The sequence below is a fragment of the Epinephelus fuscoguttatus genome, linkage group LG20, assembly GCF_011397635.1.
Source record: "Epinephelus fuscoguttatus linkage group LG20, E.fuscoguttatus.final_Chr_v1".
Lineage (NCBI taxonomy): Eukaryota > Metazoa > Chordata > Actinopteri > Perciformes > Serranidae > Epinephelus > Epinephelus fuscoguttatus.
In genome coordinates this window covers 16,412,716-16,424,691 of record NC_064771.1, presented here as the reverse complement: position 1 = coordinate 16,424,691, position 11,976 = coordinate 16,412,716, and the positions used below count along the sequence as shown (strand labels likewise).

Below are 11,976 nucleotides of genomic sequence, written 5' to 3'. Positions count from 1 at the left end.
AGCACGGTGACAAAAATTCTCAACGACATGGATTAGAGGCAAGACAATTACACTTTTATTTTGAAAATCCATTCCCTCAGTCAAAGGTATTTCTATGTGCCTCTACATAATACTTATTAAGTAAACATTAACTGTGTGTGCTCCTGTTACTGTAAACCTGTGCCTGGGTAAACCTCATGTATCATTATCTTCATTACAGTGACCTAATGACTCAGGCAGTAAATAAATATCCTCTCTTGTTCTCTTTTGTCTTAACGTGCACACATGCATGCAGACACACATACACACTCACACATACAGCTTCTGCACAAACAGTACATGTAGTCTTTGTTAAGTTAATTCATATTGCAGAAGTACTCAAACCAGAGTAGTTTAGGATATTAAGGCCTTAAATCTGACATTTAAAAAATGGATGGGAACAGATTATATCTGACATGAATCAGTGTGACAAGACATAATATAATAATAATAATAATAATAATAATAATAATTTTTTTTTTAGAGGATTTGAAATCTTTGTGAGAAATAAGTTTAGGACATATTAGACAAGGTGATATCATTCCGAAACTTCAGCATAATTTGCTGGATAGAAGCCCTCCTTCCCTCCACTCAGGACGCCTCGACACCAGCCCTGGTCGTCCTCCTCCTCCACCTTCAGGAACACTTCACCTGGGATCACAGAAAATAAACTCTGCTTGTCAACATATTTATAAAAATGTTTTAATCATTTCATAATTTCATCTAAAGTACAATACAAATATAAAGCTACAAGGTACAATATTCTATTTTTTTTATTTTATTTTAATCACATAAGTAAGGCATCATAGCATATGTTAGTTTGGAAAATATCATTTTAGGATGAGCTTGCCTCAATTGACTTTGATGGCTGTTGTTTGATAAGCTCACCTTATCTTGAAGCAGGTTATCTGGCTACAAAAATTAAAGAAGCGTTGCAAATGGTTCATTCATATTTGGTACTATCTGTTAAGATTTTAATGCGTTATCAAGCTGAATAAAAGAGATAAATACACTTTCAAAACATCTCTTCAAGCTTATTTTGAGTGTAGCAATTAGTCTCTACAGGATGTTGATGACAGTATAACCACAATGGTTAAGTTTAGAGCTGTTTAATTGTACTATCTGCACTTTATTGTATGAATAAATCCCTTAAACATTCGGCGCAACTGTTTGTTAGAGCACATTTCAAGTCACTATATCGTAATGTGAAATGTGTGATAGCACTGATTGTGCTATCTCTACCATTTGGTTTAGGTATGTGATGCTGATAAAAGTCTACTAGATGTCACTGTGCCTTTTCAGTTTGCCAAAAAAATAACTCACTCCAGACATGAGGGCTCTGTATGGTGGGATTTTCAAAGGTAGGCATATTTTTTCAACATGTTCTAGTTTCAGAAGTCTTACTGAACAGATTTATGTAATGTAAGACAAAAAATAAAAGTTTAATAAGGGACAAATAATTCTTTAAAAACATGCTCAAGCAAATGGTTGTTTTGTCCTTACATGATGAAGGTAGTGAAGCAAAGCTAATGTCATTCAAACTGACTAATCGCTTTAGAATAAAAACACTTCTGATCCTTCATTACTGTTAAATTATTCATTTAATGTTTTTCCAATACATATATGTATATATATATATATATATATATATACTGAAATAATTCAGTACAATGTTTTTTTCCTGTCTAAAGCCATGCTCAACTTAACAGTTAAATTGTCATTCTATGGTAAAGGCAGGAATGCTAAGATAACAAATTTAAAATTCTTATGAAATAAAAAAGGATGAGTATTCACTGTTTTTTTTTTTTTGTTTTTTTTAAATACATCAGTATGTTTTTTACTATGTCTGAAATGTTTCAAAGTATTGTAATGGTAAATATCTAGAATACATATACTTAATATTCCATGATAAATGATCCAAGATATGTTGGTACTAGCATTATAACAGTACATGGTTTTCAATTTTGATTTTTTTTCTGTTTTACAAATCACATTGAGTGGCATCTCAACCATCTGGTAGAGGCTTATACATATATAAAAAACTATGGGGTCTGTTCAAGTAGATTAAAGAAAAAAAATGTTATTATTGCCTCAAGAAAATAAAAAATGCAAAGAAAAGATTTTCCGTTCCTTTTTTTTCTTGGTGTGGACATTTAAAGGGATTAAACTATTTTCTATTTTCACATCTGGACAAAACTACACTATTATTCGTGTGTGTTCCAATACCCTCACTACCACACTAATTAGTATGCCAGAAAAAGACTTAGTATGTCCCATTACATAGTCGCTATGTCCAATGCAGTCTGCCAAAAATACCAGGAAGTCCTGCTGCATCTGGTCATATTTGGAAGTATGCAAGCCAGCGAGCTTTTCTGGCTTTTCTGACCTAAAATGCTCTGCACAGGCGTAAGATACATCACATCTACTGAGCCACAGACGGATGATGACAGCTTGTTGACAACTGTTAGAAGCTGCAATGATGGATGACAGTACATTCAAGATACCAATGACCAGCTGAATAGTAATAACAGGAATATTCATTGAATATAAAGTATAGGACTCTAAAATGTATGCAGTTATATCAAGTATAGAAAGTTAAAACTACATACATTGCAAAGTAACAGCAGTGGAACTGTCTGAGTTGACCTCCTTCTCTGGCGAGCTTGGCAAATGGTGTTTTGTTTTATCTCCAAGGTAACGGATATTTTAGCAAGGGGGTCAAAGTTCTGGGTGCAATGTTATGACAAAGTAGTTGTCCCGATTATGTGCATACTGAATGCAACAGAATGTGCTTTGAAAGGGCAGCCACAGTACGTACTGAAAGTAAAGTATGCAATTTGAAAAGCCGCATCAGATTTTGATAAAGCGGTGGCATTAAAATATTATATTTGAACTTCAATACCCAGAAATCATGTAATGTAACATCACACTTATGTTTACCAGCCTGTCTGGCATCATTTTAGAGGGATGCAAGGCATTTCTTGTCTCGCCCACTCCTTTATTCTAATACAATGGTTTAATTTTTGCATAAAACATTTTGCATATTGTAGCTTTAAAACAGGGAAAATAACAAACTGTCTTTTACTTCTGAGTGTCGTCACATCACACTTTATGCGTCACCTGCTTTAAAGGACAGCTCGTCACCCTCCTCTCCCACGTAGTCGTACAAAGCTCGCACCTTCACACCTCCAATCATCACACTAACAGGAGGAGACACGGATGTTTGAGCAGTCAGAAAAACACAAATATGTCTAAAAATAAAATAGTTTAATATTTCTATGAAAAAAAGTTATCATACATTGCAAGCACCACACTGGGTAACTTACGGCCGGCTCTCTTTTCTTTTCTGGTCTCTCTTCTTTCTATTTAGCTTTTTTACTGGTGGGACCCATTCCTGATGGGAGGGACAAACATTTAGGTTCAACACTTGCATCAAGTAAAAGAGCTGCAATAAATGCATTGCTGGATCGTGCAAATATTCACACAACCCGAGTTTATTTTCATGGTAAAGATCTTGTGTGTGTGTTTTATACAATGTGTGAGGCTGTGATTTTATTTAACTGAGGTAAAAACAAGAAAAACTCAATAAGTACAAGTTAACAGGTTCGCACAGAACAACAATAATACTGAAGAGGAAACAGAAGTTTATTCCTTTAACTAATCTAACGAATCAAAGCTTTACTGGTCCATCTACATCCCAGCCCTCACCTATGGTCATGAGCTCTGGGTAATGACCGAAAGAATGAGATCGTGAATACAAGCGACCAAAAAGAGTTTCCTCCGAAGGGTGGCTGGGCTCAGCCTTACAGATAGGATCAGGAGCTCGGAGTAGAGCTGCTGCTCCTTTGCATCGAAAGGAGTCAGTTGGGGTAGTTAGGGCATCTGATCAGGATGCCTCCTCCTCCCATTAGAGGTGTTCCAGGCATGTCCAACTGGTAGGAGGCCCTGGGGCAGACCCAGAACACGCTGGAGGGATTACATATCTGATCTGGCCTGGGAATGCCTCGGGGTCCCCCAGGAGGAGCTGGAAAGCATTACTGGGGAGAGGGGCATCTGGAATACTTTGCTCAGCCTGCTGCCACCTCGACCCGGCTTTGGATAAGTGGTTGAAAATGGATGAATGGATGGATAATCATCATGAAGTTAATGTTGATTGCATTGTTGATTGAAGTTAATGTTGATTGTAATGGCTGTAGAATAATGACACCATCCATGTTAAGACTGGTTCCCTATAAGCCTTGCTTTCACTATGCAGTTCTGTCTGCCACTGGGTACAATCCCCCAGGAAAATGATGGCTTGATTCATGGTCCAAAGGATGTGTGTAAAGATAGACAAACATGTCCTCTCACTGTATAAAAATGAAGCCAAAATGTCCCAGATACTGTAATGCCCTAGTGATGTCATTTGGAGCCAAGTCTGCACAATAGCGATCAGAAAGTGGAGCTGCTGTATCACGTTTCTGCCCATACACATCCAATTGTGAGCAGCAGGGGCATAAATATAGATAGTGCAGGCACTGGAGCCCATGAGGTGAGGGGGCCCATAGAGAGAGTGGGCCCTCCAACAATATAAAGGGCAGAAAATGGAGGCCTTATGAGTAATTCAGATTGCCAAAGAACTCTCTAGTGCAATTTGTTAGGCTATATATGCCTTTTTGTTATTTTGTTTTTGTAAAATAGTCAGTAGCGATCTATAACAAAATTTGCTATTCTACATAAACTGTAAATGAGCCATAAAAAATATTCAATTAAATGATTAATATTAAATTCTTTTTTTTGTCATATACATATATGTGATGATGATTTCTGGTAATATGCATGTTGGTGCTATCCAGTTTCAAGTCTCCATTTCATGTGACGTGATGATAAGATCATATGGTAACTAGTTTAACTACTTTAGGTGCATAAATAGCAACTAGAATGCACTAGGGCCTGTCATTATGGCATGAACTGGGGCCTGTTGTAACTTCCTTATGCTACTGGTGAGCAGCGACATTAATTGAGAGCACATGAGCACATCATGATGTCACACCCTCATTTTATAGCATCAAATAAATGAATAAAACCAAACTTATCAGAAAAATGAACACTTGAACATAACACCAGCGTGATGAGAACATCCTAAAGTGACATGTACTTTGAGTTTTTAGTTTGGTCCATGTCCCATCTGCTGACATGGAGGGTATGGGGCTTATGACCCATACTGCAGCCAGCCACCAGGCGACAATCAGGATGTTTTGGCTTCGCTTTTGGGGAGCTGTCATGTCCTCCATCTTTATATCCAGTAATTGGCAACAACCGAAGCACAACCAAAACATGAAGGGGAAAGCCCTGTTGTTTTCCGTGGTAGCTGTTCCCAGTTGCCAAACAGTATTGTAAGCCATTCTGTTGAGTTCTTCGTGAAATGCTCCGAGTGAATTTAAGTAACTGAGGAAACTGTGGTAGATCTGTCTTTGCAACAGCGACACCAACAATAAAACCCCTTGGAAACACTAGGGGTGAAAAGTTGCCTGTTTCCATATTGATTTTGTGCAGCTTCATAACATACCTGAATCTTTGGCCAGTCGGTGGGCATGCCAGGGCCGTGGTTGTTCTTCCACCATTTGAGATCATCTTGCTCATTGATGGCCATCAGAGTGTCGTGGAGCTCACTGTACACCGCCTTCACACTGGCACAAGGACACAGTAAATACACAGAAACACTTGTGCGGCATCAACCTCTAACAGGCATCCAATCATCCGATGGCTGCTCACCTCTCATTGTTGGTGACGTCAAGATGTCTGTGGATGGAGAGGAAGGCCTGCTTCAGAAAGCTGATCCTCTTCCTCTCCTCCTCCTGCGACTGCTCAAAAATGGCTTCCATCTCCTCCATGTAGCGAGGGGTGTAGGACGACACATCCTCCAGCAGCTGCTCGTAGCGGTTTCTTATCTGCAGAAAAAAACAGTCTTATGATGAGAAGTTATGGAATGCTTTCTCTGGACAAACTTCTGCTGTTTCTTTAATGGCAGAAGATCTAAAATGTATAAATCATCTGGTGCTCTTTACCGTTCCCATGCTAGGCTCCATAAACACTGAGCAGTGTAACAATAACACATCTCCATACAAGGGAAATGCTTGGAACAGATATTTAAGGCTGGGGCTTCATGTTTAGAGTCGATAGTGCATCACTGCGTGCGGCAGGCCAACAAAACTCTCGAGGAATGCATCATGTTTAACTGTGTGGCGTGGCGTGAATCAGGAATTGTGCATTTAAATGTGCTGTGAATGGAGCCCTAATTCAACATGCGTGACATACTTCGAGTGAAGCAGTGCAGTGTGTTAACATCCCCCCTCACCTTTTCTTTCTCCTCTGTGACCTTTTCTCTGGCCTCTGTAATTTTCTGCTTTTTCTCCGGACTCATCTCAGTGTTTTCGTTTGCTTGTTTCTCCTTGTCGAGGGCTGATTGTTCTCTCTGACAGCACTTGTGATATGCAACTCGGGCCTTCTCCAGCTGTTGAGTAAACATTCGCACACATGCATATTATTTAGTCAAAAGAAAGTTTGACATTTTGGAAAATTTGCTTATTAGCTTTCTAGTCAAGAGTTAAACATGAAGCTGAGGCACGAATATGGTTAGCTTAGCTTGGCACAAAGACTGGAAACAGGGGAAAACAGCTGGCCTGTAAAAAGAAATCCACCTATCAGCATCTCTAGAGCTCACTTTCTAACATGCCATTTCTCATTTGTTGGATTGTATAAAAACATGGTGAGTTCAGGGAGTACAAAAGATGTAACACCTCCCCATAACACTGTAACCTGTTGTTGATGTACTGATCTGTTGATCTGTTCTAAGCAACTGAAGAACGACATGGCGGACTATGTGGAAAATGACCAGCTCCATATGTAAATATGATGCGTTCCATTTGTACTTGGCAGTCAGAATTTCTGAGTTCCCAGTCGTAAAATTCAACTGGAATGCTCTTTTAAGTTGGATTTCCTACTTGGAAAGTTGGAGGAACTTCACCAACCCCAACCTCGAAATCCAATATGGCTGCTCCACACATCAACAATAGTGAACGCTACAGTATTACACTGTTTATTAGCACTTCTGTCTCTACACACAGTCCTATCCCAACTTCTATATGTGAACATGTTGATACAGTGTTTGTATGTGCAAAATACAGCGTAACGCCTTGCTCTTAACTGGTATCGCCAACAATTGTTAAGCTGGCTTGAACTGGAATTGCTAACAACATCTTGGTCTTCCAACTTGTACTGAAACTGGCATAATCCCCTGCATGACCTCCAACTTCTGAGGTAAATGTAACACAGCGATAAACGGCTCATTCTAAGGTAACAAAAACACACCAATTCTTATTTTTAGGTGATTATACACTGATTAAAAGATAGTTACGAATACCGTAAACCATTTCTGCCAAGATATCCCCCTAAATCCTACACACGGGACGTTCAAATAATTATAGAAAAACAAATGCACAACTTCAAGGGGTAGTTTGACATTTTGGGACATACATTCAATGCAGTGGGGTTATGTGGTGGACCATTTTCTGTAACTTCTTAAAGTTAAGAAATAGTTTGACACCTAAACCCCATAAAACATGCCTGGGTCCAGACCTTTGAATCCACCCACTCCACCGCGTTGACTAATTCGTCACTGTGACATGAAACAGCAGGTTCTGGGTTGACAATCCATCTATTCAATCAGTGCTATGGGCGAGACTAACACCAATGTCAAGCCAGGTCAAGTATTGCCAAACGGTGTCCTGGAACCAATAAGGGGTTTTAACAACAATGGCGACTGGGTAAAAAGGCAGATGTTGCTATCCGAGATGTTCTGATGATCTAAATGTCATCAATGTGGTTAAAGAAAATCAAATCCCCTACCTAAATCAGTTAGAGTGGAGGCAATGTCTGACTGAGGATGTAAACCGTGTGCAAGAAGTTGACCATTCTGTCTAATGGCATGCAACTGTGAAACTATGATGTGTCAGTTTTGCACTTTGGCTTTTGTACGGATTAAAGAAATGAAATGCGTGTTAGTTAGTGAGCTTCAGAGGAGCTGGTAGGCTAGCTGTTTCCCCCTGTCTACAGTCTTGATGTTAAGTGTGGCTAACTGTCTCCTGGCTGTAGCTTCATATTTACCAACATCAGTCTTCTCACTTAACTCTCAACAAGAATGTGAGTAAGTGTATTTTCCAAAAAGCTGAACTATTCCTTTAAACCATACTGAAAAACGTGTTGCTGTGCATGACAGTTTATTCTTGACCCTTGAAATAGCTGTTTGACTAAAAACATCGCAGAAAAAATATTATCAGCACTTCAAAGTCCTCTTACTAGCTGTTTTTCTGAGCTTTCAACCGCATCTTGTGGCCTTCATCAGCAGATGGAGTTGCCAACTGATTGAGTTCACAAACTGTATTTGCTAATGAAGACCATGAGATGCAGTAAAGATTTTTGTCTACTCATGACCACCATTAAAAGCATGTGCAGAGACACACACATAAACACACACACACCTTCATCAGTTTTTTGGACCAGGGTTTTTGCGCACGAGTGAAGCTTGTGCCGTTGTCATGGCTCTCCCTGAACCCACAGAAGAGTTTCTTTGGAAAGGTCTCCTTCTGCCAGGTCCTCACCCGGTCCCCTTCCTCCGCCATGAGCGACTGGGAGATGGAGGAGTGGAGGGCGGACAATCGCTCGGTGGAGGTGAAGAAACATTGCCAAGCCCTCATGAGGGAGCCATAAAGTGGCCCTGGGGAATGTGAAAAAAGACAGTGTGAGTAATGAAACAACACAGAGCACAGAGGTGAGTCATGGAACCAATTGAGCAATAATGACCCTATTTGTTAAGTTTCAAACATGCACACATGCAGCCATTTAATAAGAATCAAGAGGTAATTTTAACTTGTTGACAGCTGAGGTGATCAAAAAGGCCTGGGAATGCTTGCTGTCTGTTTTTAGGCTCCCCATCATACATCATGCAGCTTCTCATACTTACGAGAATCCACTATGGACTTCCACTTGCTGCTCCACTGGCTGAGCTGCTGGGCGTACATCTTTTCCACCTTTGCTCTCTCCATGAAGCAGGCCACAATGTCATTGCAGGCCTGGTAGGACTGTTCAGTTCTGTGCACTGTACGCACATAATTCCCTGGCTGGGAGGAGGAAAGATGGTGATGACAGAACTCATGTTGCACATTCACAAACACACACTGCTTTTGGATTAATTAGCTCTTCCTAGGGTTGTAGTTTTCTTAGATTTGATCATTAATATAATCCTCACCATCCAGAAGCTCTGCCTCTTGGGATCCTCGGGTGGCTCTTTGGGAAGGCTTGCCATTTTTAGGAACGTGTCTGTCTCTGAAAGCGAGAGATAGCCCTTTGTGTCATACGAGAGAGTTGCTCAACTGGTTAAGATGCATAACGAGCGAGGAAACAGAGCTGTTATTGGCAGACAGGTGACACTGATTGTCATGTAACAGGTTGGACCTCTACATACAGTCGTGTAACGTGCAGATACAACAGGCCGACTTCCTCATAAACAGAGCTGCCCCCCCATGTCTGATAGGAAATAATTGGCAGTTGAAGCCTTGCAGTGTGTGTGTGTGTGTGTGTGTGTTTGTGTGTGGCTGAGCTTATTGCCATAACAACTTGTACGATTCTGATGAGGTGTTATTTACACTGTACAGTGCTTGGATACATCCAAGCCCCCTGGTATGAGTACGGGGAGTGTCGTTGCAGTGGCAGACTGGAATTCACAGGGGTGGGATCTGCCAGTAGGAATAGAACAGCTGCTCCAGCATTCTTCCTGTTGCCTTCCCAAAATAAACAGCAGGGAAAGGTCATCTTTCCCCTTTGCTCTGACTAATACAAGGCCTATTAGAACCAACTGTCTCCCACTCTGACTCCTCCTTGTATTCGAGACTATAACCGCAAGTGCTAGATTTCTGCTTTGGCAAACAAACCGGAACGCAGGACTTAAAAGGAAAAAACTGTCAAGATAGCTGACATTTTTTGCACCAGCATGTGAGGCAAAGCACAAGTGTCGCATGTTGAACAAAAGAAGGGAGATGCATGCACAAACACGCAAAGGACGCTGTCACATTCGGGCCTATTTCTGTCTGGGTTGGCACATTGCTGGCTGAGTAATATGAAAGTGACTAACCACACCTCATCACAAGACTGAGCATGACGGAGAGTCAGGCTCATCGAGGACTTTCTTTCCCTCAGCTCGCTGGTGTTAATGTGTTTATTATCATCTTATTTCATCATTCTTTTTCTCAGTTGCTATGAGCTTCAGCAAGTGGAAACATGGCAGAGAGTCCCTGAAGGCTCAACTGTTAGATTTCACTTTTTAACGTTGCCTGATTCTGTTCTCATCCATGCAGAGGTTTGAAGCTCATCCTCTCCTTTTTTTATCACACAGAAACATATCAAAGTATTTTAATGCTATAAAAAAGTCCATCCACAAGCCAGAAAGAAGTAAAAAGTGGCAACAGAGCAGTCATGCCTGGGAGCACTTACATTTCTCTCTGAATCACCAGTGATTACTCAAGTGACCACTTGTTACTGTAGTTCAAGGGCTGCTGAGGATTTTCTCTCCATTTCTCTGTCCGTCTCCCCCTCTCTCAGTGTGCCTCTCCTCCTCTAACACATGCTTCTCTCCCTCTCTTCTCTCTCACTGACCCAATTTTCCCTTGGCACTTAAAGTTACACACACACGTTGTTGATCTGAAAGTGGGCGTGAGACACCAAGACAATGTAAGCAAAAAAAAAAAAAAAATTAAACAAATTAGAGCATTTGCATGGTGATCACTCCGCTGCTTATTGGCTTCGGGGCAAGCAAAGAGGGAGGAAGAAACTTACCTTTCTCGCTCTCCTCCCACGTCAGCTGTGATACTCTAGTTCACAGTCATGAACTCTTTCTCCTCTGTTCCCTACTTTAACCCCATTCTCTACTTTTCTAACTCACTGGCTCCACTCCCTAACAGAGCTTACCAGCTCTTTGACTATCACCCTCTCACTTTCTCTCCACTCTATTAGAATTAAAAAAAAAAAACAGCTGGAAGAATCCCCCTCCTTCTCTCTCTCCGTGCCCGTCCCTCCCTCTGTCTCTCTCAATATGGTGCTAATGAGATGCTGAACCTTCATTTTGACCATTCGACAGTCACAGAAACGTGTCAGTGTGGCACAGAGTCATGTGAGCTTATTAGTGAGAGTATGTGACAGCAGGGTGGGGGGTGTCCCATGAACTGGCACTTTAGCCCCTGTGCTCCTTTGTGACCTGCCATTCTCTCTGTGGTCAGGCCTAGAAGGACAACACGTCAAAGGGAGACCAGCATGCAGCGTGTTCAACCACACGCTGTTTACCTTCTGTGGGATTTTACTCTCCTGGATCTTTGCCAGAAGTTAAAGGAGGACACCGGAGTTACATGTCACTTCCTTCTGTCTCTGTCTGGTTTAGATTTTGTCGTCTTTTTGTGATAAATGATGTATATAATTAGACTTTTAGGTAACACTCTGAATTGAGCTTATTGAACTTTAGTTAAAGGTACACTATGCTAGCCTGGACAGACCATCCTGATGATGTGAGCTCAACATTCTGTTTCACTCTCTGTATCAGTGTGGCTCCACTGCCGCCCCAAACACTTTCCAGAAATTACAATTCAATCGGGCAAATCAGGGATCCGCATTTTAGTTGACAACATAAGCAGCCAACCAGGGACTGCATTTTAGATGATGACATAAAATGCAGGCCGTCAGTAATGGTGGCTCCCCTAGCAGCAAGCGCTAACTCTAACATTAGTAAACACAGCAATAAGTGAAGTCTAGTCAGGACCACTTTAGTCAAAGAAAACTTTTCCTTTTGCAGTATTATATTTGGCTCTGTTCTGGGGCCTCTCTGTCTTCCTAGGCCTATGCAGAAAGCCTCTTCCATGCACATACATGGAAAGC

The 11,976-nt window shown here is 41.0% G+C and overlaps 1 protein-coding gene across 2 annotated transcripts; it reads right to left on the bottom strand.

Annotated features, from left to right (window-relative positions):
• Positions 1-32: 32 nt before the first annotated feature.
• Positions 33-11,065, bottom strand: LOC125880818 (protein kinase C and casein kinase II substrate protein 3-like). 2 transcript variants are annotated; one of them, XM_049563564.1, is made up of 11 exons: positions 10,888-11,065; positions 10,546-10,752; positions 9,305-9,381; positions 9,020-9,176; positions 8,538-8,773; positions 6,356-6,511; positions 5,773-5,948; positions 5,567-5,687; positions 3,345-3,412; positions 3,139-3,218; positions 33-669 (listed from the first exon to the last, which is right to left on the bottom strand). In XM_049563564.1, the coding sequence occupies exons 3-11, from the start codon at positions 9,359-9,361 to the stop codon at positions 557-559; spliced, it is 1,164 nt and encodes a 387-aa protein (XP_049419521.1). In that variant the 5' UTR covers positions 9,362-9,381; positions 10,546-10,752; positions 10,888-11,065; the 3' UTR covers positions 33-556. The 2 variants fall into 2 exon arrangements, with proteins under 2 accessions (XP_049419521.1, XP_049419522.1); XM_049563565.1 differs by lacking the exon at positions 10,546-10,752.
• Positions 11,066-11,976: the final 911 nt, after the last annotated feature.